This window comes from Saccopteryx bilineata, chromosome 2, assembly GCF_036850765.1.
Source record: "Saccopteryx bilineata isolate mSacBil1 chromosome 2, mSacBil1_pri_phased_curated, whole genome shotgun sequence".
Lineage (NCBI taxonomy): Eukaryota > Metazoa > Chordata > Mammalia > Chiroptera > Emballonuridae > Saccopteryx > Saccopteryx bilineata.
This window is the reverse complement of record NC_089491.1, coordinates 138,290,368-138,305,483: the sequence shown is the minus strand read 5'-3', so window position 1 is coordinate 138,305,483 and position 15,116 is coordinate 138,290,368. Positions and strand designations below refer to the sequence as shown.

The window sequence follows — 15,116 nt, the reverse complement described above, 5'->3', positions numbered from 1 at the left end:
GCCTGGAGAGTAAGAGGCTCAAAGAGCTGGCAAATCCCCACTCTATCCCCATTCAGCACATGGCTCTGGGTAAGGCTCTGTCAGTCAGAGCCGCCAGCATAATCAGGTGGGGCTGGGAGCCAATTGCTCTCAAAGTGCTTTTCTATGCACCTCCAGGTTTGTCCAGTATGCCTCAGCACTCTGTGGGACCACTCTCCCCAGGTTTGCATTTTGTAACCTGTTTTGGCTGGGTAGAAGATGCCCTAGTCGCTGTTTGCAAAACAGGAGGTCTTACAAGCTGCCATATCCATTTTTTTAATGTATATCACTGAGTATGAAAACTCTGCCAATCCGAAGTTGCCCCCACCCCTACGTGCATAGCAAGAGGCACTAAAAAAAATATTATGCCTCTTGTCTTAGATCACTGAACTGAGAGAGATCTTGTCAGTTAGAACCGCATAGGTCATTTGTGAGGTGAGCAGACTGTGGGTTAAGCTAATTTCAGCAATTGGATCCGCAGATCTGCTCCCGAGTCAGAATGCAAGCTGCTTGTGTGCCCCTCCTCCCAACGCTTTTATATTTTTTTCCCTGGGGCTGTTAGCTTGAATGGCTGGGTGAGGCACCCGCCTGCCCACCCGGAGAAGTTCGGGCGAAGGGAAGTTCGCTTTTGTGCACTCCCAGTGCGCTGCTGTTCAGGGTGCAGGAACCACACCGAGACTCTGGTCACAGCCCATGCAAAGGCCTCTGACTCTGCCCCTCTGTCCAGGAACATAGGCACCCACTCCCGGGGCTCTAGGAGGAACCTCTTGCACACTATCCATGCTCGCTGACCAGGATATCGGGGCTAATGGCAGCCGCCACTTGCCCATCTTTGTCAGGGTCCAGTGTGGGCATTAACTCACGTTGGCTGAATTGTCACTGGCACACTCTTTCCTCGGCTTGGATGTCTGTGCTGCAGCCTGGCTTGGACATCTGTGCTGCCACCGGCTCCCTGCACCCTTAGCCCTCTATCTCAGTTCCAAGTGAAAGCAGCCCTTGCTTAGGTTAGTGAGGAAGGCAGAGTGTTTCTTTCTCCATCTTATTTCCTTCAGTGTTGATTATATATTTAGTCAATTTTTCACTCGATCATACCTTCGTGTTCAGTGTGTGGGACTTCTAGATGCTCCAAGGATAGATTTTTCTGTCTCTGGTTGAAGAACTTATTGAAATTTTGGGGAGATTTATCGGTATTGCTCCTCATGGTGCCATTTCTCTGTCTGCTACCCATCTTGACCATTCCCCTGATTGCTCACAGTGGGCCAGCCCCATTCCTCAAACATGCTGAGCTTGTTCCTGTCTCCAGGTCATTGTAGTTGCTGTTCCCACTCCATTTAAGATATCATATTACATTTAGTTATCTTGCCTCCTTAGGCTCCTCTTGGCTGTAAATTTCACAGACTCCTTGTTTTTGATGATTTTGACAGTTTTGAGGAGCACTCCTCTGGTATTTTTTATAATGTCCCTCAATTTGATTTTGTTGGAAAATTCCTCATGGTTTTACTTGGATTATAAATTAATCCAGAGGTGGGGTATGGGGAAGGGATACCACAGAGCCAATGTGCTATTCTTATCACATCATATCAGGGTTACATGCTATCAACATAACTTATCACTGATGATGTTAACCTTGACCACTGGCCGAAGTAAAGTGTGCCAGGTGTCTCCACTGTAAAGTTACATTTTGCCCCTTTCCATACTTACTCTTTTGAAGCAAGTCACTAAGGGTACCACACTCAAGAAGCTGGGCCATAAGGTCCACCTTTTTGAGCAGGAGTATCTGTATAAATTATTTAAAATTCTGTATGGGAGATTTGTCTCTTCACCCTTTATTTATTAAATCATTTCTTTTTTTTTACTTTTTTTAAATTTATTCATTTTATAAAGGAGAGAGAGAGGGAGAAGAGAGAGAGACAGAGAGAGAGAGAAGGGGGAGGAGCAGGAAGCATCAACTCCCATATGTGCCTTGACCAGGCAAGCCCAGGGTTTCGAACTGGCGACCTCAGTATTTCCAGGTCGACGCTTTATCCACTGCACCACCACAGGTCAGGCCTAAATCATTTCTTTATATCAGTATGGACTCAGGAATATTTATTTTGTAATACTACATATTTATTTGGTTGCTCAAATTGTTTTAGCTTTGACCATTGTGAGCTTTTATAGGGTAGCTTCTTATCTTTTTGACATGCCTCCATCATTTTGTGACACAAGATGCTCAAGCTCATCTTACATATATTCCCTGCTCAGTCCTAGAATCAGCCAGTTCCCCAATGAACCCTGATTCATTTTATTGGAAACTGGTATGAGAAATCAAGATCTGGGTGCTGGGCATACTAGTTTTTACTAGGGTTTATTCTCGTAAACTTCTGGGCCCTCTAAGCTGACAAAGCTAGAAGATACAGGAATTCATACTAACATATATGTATATATATCTAACATGAGTTCATAGAAATGTTTCTAACTCAATCCAGGGCCACATGATTTACTCTGGGCTTCCCCCATTCCTCTGTAAAAGCCTATTGAATAAGAATTCTATTAAAGTGAATTTTTATGTATTGTGGAAAATAAGCCTCAATAGTAGGTGATTAATTAGTGAAAATTAATGTATTCAAGAAGACAAATATTAAGACTGATATTAGAACAGAAGCAGCTTTGGCAGACTCCATTGTCAAGTAATGTCATCTATTCTTGAATTTATGTGATGAACAATGACACTTTCAGCAAGATATAGACCACAGCAAAATCATTTTTCACAAGGCGGATACTCAACTTGATGAGTCAGTTGAGATTAATAAACAAAATCAGTTGTGTTTGTAGGTCATTTAAGTCAACCACAAAAAATTTGTCTGCAATTTCTTCAGCAGTTCCTTTTGATTCTTTTTAAAATATTTATTTGGGTGATGGGCACACAACATAACCAATAGTTCAAATGCTATAGAAATGTTTTCCTGAAACCTAGGTACTCTTATTGATCAACGTCACCCCATTAAAATTAATTTTCTAAAAAACAAATTTATTATAATTGTAATGCCTGCAGAAAAAGACAGTTAATTAAAAGAAAGTTATCAAGTAAAATCTAAACCACTCTCCATCTCATTAATTCATTCCTCATCTTCTATGTTAAGTAATCAATATTAAAAGTAATCAATATTACTTATCTAATTTTCTATTAATATGTATGCACATAATGTTTATATTTAATCATAGTTTTATATATCACATATATTGTTTTATAATTTTTTGCACATAACACTGTGCTTTATATTTATACTGGTATGAAAAATGTCTGTGTGGGTCTTTTTTTTAAGATTTTATTTATTGATTTTACAGAAAGAGGAAGAGGGTGGGAGCAAGAAGTGTCAACTCATAGTTGCTTCACTTTAGTTGTTCATTGCGTGCTTGTTGTATGTGCCTTGACCGGGAAAACCTAGGATTTCGAACTGGTGACCTCAGCATTCCAGGTCGATGCTCTATCCACTGTGCCACCAAAGGTCAGGCTGCATGGGTTTATTTTTTAGAACTCTTCATAGTCACCTTACTTATTGGACCAGAAGAATGTTTTGTTTTGTTTTTCTTGAAGCTATTTCTGAATTGTGTGGATCTTTACACCAGAGTTGTTTGATATGCTGGTACAACAAAAGTGGCATGTTCCACTCATCCCTGCCTTTGTGGGGACCCTTCAGTTGATACCTTCAGGGACTTGTTTCTCCATGTCTCATCTCTATCAACCAAACAGACATCCAGGGCTCCACCCTCCATTGAAGGAGGCTTCTGTAGGGGATATCTGAGTACCTACATACTTTGAAAAGAGAAACTTGCCACAGAGAATGAGCCATTTGGAGAGATATGAGAAATCTGGGAGCAAAGATAAACAGCATTTTTGCTAAATGTCATCAGGGGCCAGGCTGGCTGACATAGTTGGGTAGCGCTCCAAAGATAATAAGGACTATAACATTGTGCCACTTCCTATAGCTTCCCTGGCACTGGTGATCCTTTGTATTAGTTCTCAATCATTAGCATATACTAGAATTACCTGGAGGGTTTCTGATCCTTTAAGAATTTATATTCTTTCTTTTTGGGGGGGGCGTATATTTCTAAAGTGAGAAGCAGGAAGGCAGAGAGACATACTCCCACATGTGCCCGACTAGAATCCACCAGGCATGCCCACTAGGGGGCAATGCTCTGCCCATCTGGAACACTGCTTCATTGCAACCAGAGTCATTCTAGCGCCTGAGGCAGAGGTCATAGAGCCATCCTCAGTGCTAGGGCCAACTTTGCTCCAATGGAGCCTTGGCTGCTGGAGGGGAAGAGAGAGACAGGGAGGAAGGAGCAGGGGAGGGGTGGAGAAGCATATGGATGCTTCTCCTGTGTGCCCTGGATGGGAATGGAACCCACACTTCCACATGCCAGGCTGACACTCTACCACTGAGCCAGACAGCCAGGGCTTAAGAATTTATATTCTTAAAAAGAATTTGCATTTCTAACAAGTTTCCTGGTAATGTTGTTCCACAATTAGAAAAAAAAACAGTGTTCTCTTGCTAACTCCATGCTGGTCTTGGTGCTTATTTGGAATTTGTAACTGACTTTAAGGAACTATACTCACTTTGCATTTATACATCCGAATCTTTCTGTTTCAAAGTAAATCAGCAGTGGTTTTTTTTTTATTTCAGTCATTTTCTTTTTATAATTCAGTAGTGACTAATTCTTCTCCCATAGCAGTAAGTGACTCCTGCTGGATTGGAGATAAGTCCCTAAAAATATGAAAACAAGATTTCATTATGGGCAAGTGGTAATAAAGGATAAAAAAAATTATCAATTGATACCTTGAGCTATTATCCCACTTCTGGAAAAATCTCAGCTCTGTCATATGCTTTTTACACAGTGCTCTCTGCCAAATTAAAGGTATTTGATGACTATGCATGTAAAATTTCACTAGAAATTGTGGTCTACATTTATCAACCCTACAATGATTTTTATTATTTTATTGTATTGTGCACACTATCCTCTATATAAATAAGTAGGATGACTTTAACAAATATTTCTTTACTACCAAGTAATAATTCAAAGGATGACTTTGAAAATAAAGTTTTATCCTTCCATTAGAGTGCACAGCAGATAATAACAATGATAATGGCTATCATTTTGGAGTCATGCCCATCTGCAAGGTCCTTGCTAAGCACTTTACCTGAGTTAGCACCTTGATAAAGGCATACTGAAACACATGAATAAGCTACACTCACCATGCAAGGAATTGAAATGAGCATGGTTATGACTTGAGAGAAGATGCCTGTGTATATTAAGAAACTTCTCCTTTGAATAAAGTGTATAGGAAAATAATTTCAATAACTTTACTTTTCCTGAAGAAACACTTTGAAAAAGTGAAAGAATCTCTAAGCTAAAGTGAAAGAATATTTGTGGCAATTGAAGGACTCTTTCATCAGACATCTTTTTTTTTTTTTTAGCTAGAGATCCTGATGAGGCAGATTAATGGGTATTGATTCAAATTTTTTAACATCTTTTTGAAGTGGATCAAAAATATGCAAATCTTAAACTTCCAGAGAGAGGAATTTCCACAAAGTGAGCACTTGTAACCAGGGCCCAGATGAAGAAACAAAATACTGCAAATACCCAGGAACCTTCTCTCCTGCTTCTTACAATCATCTCCTCACTAACATAATCAGTGATTTCTCTTTTTTGTGTGTGTGTGTGTATTTTTCTGAAGCTGGAAACGGTGAGGCAGTCAGACAGACTCCTGCATGCGCCCAACCAGGATCCACCCGGCACGCCTACCAGGGGGCGATGCTCTGCCCATCTGGGGCGTTTCTCTGTCACGACCAGAGTCACTCTAGTGCCTGGGGCAGAGGCCAAGGAGCCATCCCCAGCGCCCAGGCCATCTTTTGCTCCAATGGAGCCTCAGCTGCGGGAGGGGAAGAGAGAGACAGAGAGGAAGGAGAGGAGGAGGGGTGGAGAAGCAGATGGGTGCCTCTCCTGTGTGCCCTGGCCAGGAATCAAACCCAGGACCTCCACACACCAGGCCAACGCTCTACCACTGAGCCAACCGGCCAGGGCATAATCAGTGATTTCTAAAACTGATTTTGAACACCATAGATGAGGCTTACCTATTTTTGAACTGATAAGCAATTTTTAACCTCAGTTTTATCAATTTGTGTGATTTCATAAAAGATGGCAATTTGAGAGATTCCTGTAAGATAATGTTTGGGTACTTTTAACTATAAAACACAGACCTAAAGTCACCTCATTTTGACTGTAGTATTTTTTTTTCCGTGTATTCTTAACATCACTGTGAGATCAAATTTAGCTCTCATTTGTCTTTTTATTTTTCTTCTTAACTTAAAAATAGCCTTTGGGTTTTGTAAGGGCTCTAAAGACATTTTATGACCAAAAGACAGTGAGAAGATACACAAGTAAGAACTCATTCTCAGGTAGATCAGATGTGCTGCCCCTGTAAGGAGGTCACACAGAGGAGCCCAACCAGGGACTGGCTTGCTGAGGACCTGGTGGCACCTGGCTGAACTGAACAGGATATGGTGGTAAAACCAGATAGGGCTTCTAAAATGGTAGAAGATGTCACTGCATGTCGAACTTTTGTTCTTTTCTCTTTAGGAAAAATAACCATTCTTCTGGACTGTTATTGCTGGGTACCACGAAAGAACCCTGAAAAAATTGACTGAGGGAAGACAAGATGGTGCTGGAGTAGGCAGATGTACCAACATCCACCTCCCAGAACCAAAGTGGATTACAAAATAATTTTAAGAACTATCATCTGAAAAACCAACTTTGGACTAAACTAAGAGGACTCTTCAACCAAGGAACACTGAAGAAGCCACACCGAGACTGGTAGGAAAAGTGGAAATGCGGAGAGGGCTGCCCAGCTCCCCAGAGCAAACGGCAGCCGGGAGAGACTCGTGTGTCAGGAAGTGACTTTAGCAGAGAGGGGAGGGTCCTGAGCCGCAGGAACAAAGCCCCAGCCTGTAGCTGCAGAGCCTAGAAGAGGTGTAAGGACAGTATTTAGCTGGAAACAAGTCAGGATACTGTTTGTGAGAAAGAGACTGATTTCTCAGACCCAGGATTCTTCTTAAAGGAACCGCACAGCCCTGGCTGGTTGGCTCAGTGGTAGAGTGTTGGCCTGGCATGCAGGAGTCCTGGGTTTGATTCCTGGCCAGGGCACACAGGAGAAGTGCCCATATGCTTTTCCACCCCTCCCCCTTTCTTTTCTCTCTGTCTCTCTCTTCCCCTCCACAGCCAAGGCTCCATTGGAGCAAAGTTGGCCTGGGTTGGGGATGGCTCTGTGGCCTCTGCCTCAGGTGCTAGAATGGCTCTGGTTGCAACAGAGCGATGCCCCAGAGGGGCAGAACATTGCCTCCTGGTGGGCATGCCAGGTGGATCCCAGTCGGGCGCATGCAGGAGTCTGTCTGACTGCCTCCCCATTTCCAGCTTTGGAAAAATGCAAAAAAAAAAAGAAAAGAAAAGAAAATTAAAGGGACCACGCAGAACACCTTTCTCACAACCACTCACCCGGGGCTCTGGGGGACGGGGAGAGAGGAGAGGACCGGAGTAGCAGGAAGAGAGTGTAATCTAGGAGGCACAGGGAGAAACATTTTGGGAGACAGCCACCCTAACCCCTGGGTCAAGTCACTCCCCAAATCTGAAGTGAGTATTTCCCCCAGAAACAGAAATACCAGCAAAGGGAAGCAGGAGAGCAGTCAAACAAGCTCTCCTGTGGCACTCAGAGCAGTCACTTAGAAGGAGGGAGCTTTCAGGTCTACAGTAGTGAGTCTTCGGGTCTGAGCTGCAGCGCCCCAACCCACACGGCTGAGGGCTCGCCAGAGGGCGGGCGGCAATGGGACGAGGAGGCACGGTTCTGTTGGCAGGGGCAGAAGCCTGCTGGCTACCACTGGGCTCACGTGTGAGCTCAGTCTTGCCTGGCTGGGGAGGAGTAGGTGTGCAAAAGCAGTCAAGCCCAGCTGCCTGCAGCCTGTAATCCAGCCTGCGGGAGAAAGGCGGGAACCCTGGAAGGGGTGGAAACCAGCCCTTGAGCAAGGGTGCAGGAGCACAGCCTTACTGTGCCTGTGGAACTGAGGCTTTTGGCCTGACTTGGGAGCCAGCTCCTCCTGCAGGGGTGGAGCCAAAAGCCCAGAACAGGTGGAGTTCTGCTACTGAGCTTAGCCTGGGCACGCAGTTCTGCCTGGCCAGATAGAGCCAAAGCTAGCAGCCATTCCACAAGTGGGCTCCCCCTGCAAGGGCGGGGTGAAAGCCTGGAAACAGGCAGAGACCCACAGCTTAGCAAAGATGATCGCCACTGCCCTCAGGGCCGGGCATAATGCCACCCATGAGGGCGGGACAAAGGCCAAGGCCACCAAGGCTTGTGCACCTGAGCACGTGATCACAGACACTCCTGTAAAGGAGAGGTGGAAACCACAGCAACAGCCCCAGTGGGCAGGCACAGGCAACGCCGAAACCCAAAAGCCCTAGGCAGCAACAGAAGAGGGAGTGGTGAGCCTGGAGACAGACCATGCCTAGGGAACAGAGGCCATACCCAGTAGACTCCAGTGGCCAAAACCTTTACACAGAGAAAATGCGAAGGCAGAGAAATGCAACACAAATGAACCAAGAGAAATCCCCAGAAAAGGACCTAAATGAATCAGATATAACCAAATTACCAGATGTAGAGTTTAAAATAACGATTGTTAGGATGCTCAAAGATATGAGAACAGGCCCTGGCCGGTTGGCTCAGTGGTAGAGCGTCACCCTGGCGTGCAGAAGTCCCGGGTTTGATTCCCGGTTAAGGCACACAGGAGAAGCGCCCATTTGCTTCTCCACTCCTCCCCCTCTCCTTCCTCTCTGTCTCTTCCCCTCCTGCAGCTGAGGTTCCATTGGAGAAAAGATGGCCCAGGTGCTGGGGATGGCTCCTTGGCCTCTGCCCCAGGCTCTGGAGTGGCTCTGGTTGCAACAAAGTGACGCCCCAGAAGGGCAGAGCATCGCCCCCTGGTGGGCAGAGCGTCACCCCTGGTGGGCGTGCCGGGTGGATCCCGGTCGGGCACATGTGGGAGTCTTTCTGACTGTCTCTCCCTGTTTCCAGCTTCAGAAAAATACAAAAAAAAAAAAAAAAGATATTAGAACAACAATAGACGGTCATTACAAAAACCTAAATAAAGAGATAGCAAATATAAAAAAAGGACATTGAAATAATAAAAAAGAATCAGTTAGAAATGACAAATACAATATCTGAAATAAAGAACACAATGGAAGGAATTAAAAGCAGGATGAATGAAGTGGAGAATCGAATCAACGAGTTAGAGGACACGATAAATAAAGGCATGGAAGCAGAGCAGAAAAGAGAAAAGAGACTCAAAAAGTCTGAGGAAATTCTAAGAGAGCTCTGTGACAACATGAAAAGAAATAACATCCACATCATAGGGGTTCCTGAAGAAGAAGAAAAAGAACAAGGGATAGAGACTTTGTTCAATCATATCATAGCTGAAAACTTCCCTCAATTAAGGCAGGAAAACATCTCACATGTTCAGGAAGCACAGAGAACTCCACTAAGAAGAAACCCAAAGAAATCAACATCAAGACACATTATAATTAAAATACCAAAGCTAAGTGATAAAGAGAAAATATTGAAAGCTGCTAGAGAAAAAAAGACTATCACCTACAATGGAGTCCCCATAAGGATGACTTCTAACTTCTCAACAGAAACACTTAAGGCCAGAAGGGAATGGCAAGAAATATTCAAAGTAATGCAGAACAAGAGCCTACAACCAAGACTACTTTATCCAGCAAGGCTATCATTTAAAATTGAAGGAGAAATAAAAAGTTTTACAGACAAAAAAACCCTCAAGGAATTCACTACAACCAAACCAAGGCTGCAAGAAATGCTAAGGGACATGTTGTAAACAGATCAAAGGAGAAAAAGAATATAGCAAAAGAGGAACACAGTTCCTCTTTTAAAGAATAAAATGGCAATAAACAATTACATATCAATAATAACCATAAATGTAAATGGATTAAATGATCCTATCAAAAGACATAGGGTAGCTGTGTGGATAAGAAAACAGGACCCATACATATGCTGTCTACAAGAGACACACTTTAAATCAAAAGATGCACATAGGCTGAAGATAAAAGGATGGAAAAAAATATTTCACACAAATGGAAATGAAAAAAAAGCTGGGGTAGCAATACTTATATCAGACAAAATGGACTTTAAAACAAAAACTATAGTTAGAGATAAAGAAGGTCACTACATAATGATAAAGGGAGCAATCCAACAGGAAGATATAACCATTATAAATATCTACGCACCTAATATAGGAGCACCTAAATATATAAAGCAGACTTTGATGGATTTAAAGGGTGAGATCAACAGCAATACTATAATAGTAGGGGATTTCAATACCCCATTAACATTATTAGATAGATCTTCAAGAAAGAAAATTAACAAAGAAACAGCAGACTTAAAGGATATATTAGATCAACTCGATTTAATAGATAACTTCAGAACCCTTGACCCTGAAACAGCAGACTATAGATTCTTTTCAAGCACTCATGGTACATTCTCTAGAATAGACCACATGTTAGGGCACAAAAGTGGTCTCAACAAATTTAACAAGATTGAAATCATATCGAGCACTTTCTCTGATCACAATGGCATTAAACTAGAAATCAACCACAACAGAAAAACTGAAAAATACTCAAACACTTTGAAACTAAATACCATGTTATTAAATAACAAATGAGTAAACAATGAGATCAAAAAAGAAATTAAAAAATTCCTAGAAACAAACGATAATGCGCATACATCAACTCAAAATTTATGGGATACAGCAAAAGCCGTCCTGAGACGGAAGGTTATACATTACAGGCATACCTCAAGAAGCTAGAGAAAGCTCAAATAAACAACTTGACCCTACATCTAAAAGAACTAGAAAAAGTACAGCAAGTAAAGCCCAGAGCTAGTAGAAGGAAGGAAATAATAAAGATCAGAGCAGAAATAAATTACATAGAGGCTAAAGAAACAATACAGAGGATCAATGAAACCAGGAGCTGGTTCTTTGAAAAGGTAAACAAGATCGATGAACCTTTAACCAGACTCACCAAGAAAAAAAAGAGAGAGGACTCAAATAAAATTAGAAAGGAGAGTGGAGAAATAACAACTGACACAACAGAAATATAAAATATTGTAAGAAAATACTATGAAGAACTGTACGCCAAAAAACTAGACAACCTAGATGAAATGGACAAATTTCTTGAAATATATAATCTTCCAAAAATTAATTTGGAAGAATCAGAAAACCTAAACAGACCAATTACAATAAATGAGATTGAAACAGTTATCAAAAAACTCCCCCAAAAGAAAAGTCCTGGGCCTGATGGCTTCACAAGTGAATTCTACCAAATATTCAAAGAAGAACTAACTCCTATCCTTCTCAAGCTATTTCAAAAAGTTTAAGAGGAAGGAAGACTTCCAAGCTCTTTTTATGAGGTGAGCATAATTCTGATTCCAAAACCAGGCAAAGACAACACAAAAATAGAAAATTATAAGCCAATATCCCTGATGAATTTAGATGCTAAAATCCTCAACAAAATATTAGCAAACCGGATCCAGCAATATATGAAAAAAATCATACACCATAATCAAGTGGGATTTATCCTTGGGAGGCAAGTCTGGTACAATATTCGCAAATCCATCAATGTGATTCATCACATAAACAAAAGGAAGGAGAAAACCACAGATAATTTCAATAGATGCAGAAAAAGCATTTGATAAAACCCAGCACCCATTCATAATCAAAACTCTCAACAAAATGGGAATACAGGGAATATACCTCAACATGATAAAAGCCATCTATGACAAACCCACAGCCAACATCATACTCAATGGGCAAAAATTAAAAGCAATCCCCTTAAGATCAGTAACAAGGCTTGGGTGCCCCCTTTCACCACTCTTATTCAACATAGTTCTGGAAGTCCTAGCCACAGCAATTAGACAAGAAAAAGAAATAAAAGGCATCCAAATTAGAAAAGAAGAAGTAAAACTATCATTATTTGCAGATGATATGATATTGTATATAGAAAACCCGAAAGTCACGGTAAAAAAACTACTAGACCTGATAAATGAATTCAGCAAGGTGGCAGGGTATAAAATCAATACTCAGAAATCAGAGGCATTTTTATACACTAACAATGAACTTTCAGAAAGAGAAATTAAGGAATCAATCACCTTTACCATTGCAACCAAAAAAATAAAGTACCTATGAGTAAATTTAACCAAGGAGACTAAAGACTTGTACTCGGAAAATTACAAAACATTGATAAAAGAAATCAAGGAAGATACAAACAAGTGGAAGCATATACCATGCTCATGGTTAGGAAGAATAAACATCATTAAAATGTCTATATTACCCAAAACAATTTATAAATTCAATGCAATACCTATTAAAATACCAATGACATACTTCAAAGATATAGAACACATATTCCAAAAATTTATATGGAACCAAAGGAGAACACGAATAGCCTCAGCAATCTTGAAAAGGAAGAATAAAGTGGGAGGTATCACATTTCCGGATATCAAGTTATATTATAAGACTATTGTACTCAAAACAGCCTGGTACTGGCATAAGAACAGGCATATAGATCAATGGAACAGAACTGAGAACCCAGAAATAAACCCACACTTTTATGGACAACTGATATTTGACAAAGGGGGTAAGATCATACATTGGAGTAAAGACAGCCTCTTCAACAAATGGTGTTGGGAAAATTGGACAGCTACCTGCAAAAAAATGAAACTAGACCACCAACTTACACCATTCACATAAATAAACTCAAAATGGATAAAAGACTTAAATGTAAGCCAAAAAACCATAAGCATCTTAGAAGAAAACATAGGCAGTAAGCACTCTGATATCTCTTGCAGCAATAAATTTGCCAATTTGTCTCCACAGGCGAGTGAAATAAAAGACAGGATAAACAAATGGGACTTTATCAAACTAAAAAGCTTCTGCACAGCTAGAGACAATAAAAACAATAAAAAGACAAACTACACAATGGGAGAATATATTTGACAATGCATCTGATAAGGGGTTAATAACCAAAATTTATAAAGAACTTGTAAAACTTAATACCAGGAAGACAAACAATCCAATCCAAAAATGGGCAAAAGAAATAAATAGACACTTCTTCAATGAGGACATACAGATGGCCAATAAGCATATGAAAAAATGTTCAACATCACTAATTATTAGAAAAATGCAAATTAATACCACAATGAGATATCACCTCACACCAGTCAGAATGGCGCTCATCAATAAAACAACACAGAATAAGTGCTGGCGAGGATGTGGAGAAAAGGGAACCCTCCTGCACTGCTGGTGGGAATGCAGACTGGTGCAGCCACTGTGGAAAACAGTATGGAGATTCCTCAAGAAATTAAAAATCAAACTGCCTTTTGACCCAGCTATACCACTGTTAGGAATATACCCCAAGAACACCATAGCTCTGTTTGAAAAGAAGAAATGCACCCCCATGTTTATGGCAGCATTGTTCACAATAGCGAAGATCTGGAAACAGCCCAAGTGTCTGTCAGAGGACGAGTGGATTAAAAAGCTTTGGTATATATATACTATGGAATACTATTCAGCCATAAGAAATGATGACATCGGATCTTTTACATCAACATGGATGGACCTTGATAACATTATACTGAGCAAAATAAGTAAATCAGAAAAAACTAAGAACTATATGATTCCATACATAGGTGGGACATAAAAATGAGACTCAGAGACATGGACAAACAGTGTTGGGGTTACAGGGTGGGGGGAGGAGAGGAAGGGGGTTGGGGGAGGGCAGTGGCACAAAGAAAACCAGTTAGAAGGTGATGAAAGACAATTTTATCAATGTCACCCCATTAAAATTAATAATTTAAAAAAAAGAATGTGTCTCACGGCTAATTCAGGCAGTTAGAAGAATAGTATAAGGATGTTAATTCTGCTTCTCAGGCCACATCCTGCAAAAGGGGCCCCAAGCAAATTGGTGAGGTGGCTCCTCTGATTTTGCCAATTAGATTAAAAAAAAAAAAGGTCAGGAACGCCCTGAAATGGAACTACCAATTCATGAGCATAAATTTAAAGGACTTTTAGATACTGGAGCTGATGTATCTGTTATTGCTATGCTACATTGACCTCCTTCCTGGCCCACTCATGCTGCAGCCACAGAATTACAAGGTATAGGGCAGAGTAAATCCCTCAACAAAGTTCTAGTTTTCTACATTGGGAAGATTAAGAAGGTCATTATGGATTTTTTAATCCTTATGTACTCCCTGGGTGGCCAGTTAATTTGTGGGGTAGAGATGTTTTGAAAAATATGGGAGCGTTGCTTGTCAGTCCTAATGGTTTATTCAGTACTCAGATGCTTGATCGGGGATTTTTGCCCACTAAGGGACTAGGGAAAGAACAGCGAGGAATTCTCACCCCCATAGAAGCGGCATCCAATACCAGAAGGTGTGGATTAGGATATCAAAATTTAGCATAGGCGCCTTGGTAGCTCCTGCTACCTCAATAATACATTGTGCAGACCCAATTACTTGGAAATCAAATAATCCTGTATGGGTAGACCAACAGCCTCTTTCTCAGGAGAAATTTAGGGCAGCTGCTCAATTGGTACAAGAGCAGCTACAGCTTGGGCACATTGAACCATCTAATAGCCCATGGAATACACTTCCATATTTTGATCTTGTTGCCTCCTGGATTATCAGGGGGCATAGGCGACCCTTACAGTTTATAAGTTTTGAACCTCAAAGTTATTGTTGTTCCTTTTTTCAAAGGATCAACAACAATGGCTCTGGGAAACTTCCACTAAATGGCAAATCGCTCTTGCAAATCAATGGACAACTTTATACTGAAACAGTCAACTTAAAATCAGCTCAAAGTCTAGAATTATATGCCATTATTATGGCTTTTCAGCATTTGCCATATTCCCCCTTTAATCTATATACAGACAACAAATATTTACTTATGGTGTTTCCACTATAAAGACTGCTGTCTTAGGGACAACTGCTGATGAACTATTTCAGCAGT

The 15,116-nt window shown here is 41.1% G+C and overlaps 1 protein-coding gene across 1 annotated transcript in view; it reads left to right on the top strand.

The window, feature by feature from the left end:
* OVCH1 (ovochymase 1) overlaps positions 1-15,116 on the top strand; it is an 86,932-nt gene that overhangs the window by 39,763 nt on the left and 32,053 nt on the right. The window contains 1 exon segment of the mRNA XM_066254394.1: positions 6,656-6,707. Coding sequence (XP_066110491.1) covers positions 6,656-6,707 — 52 coding nt within the window.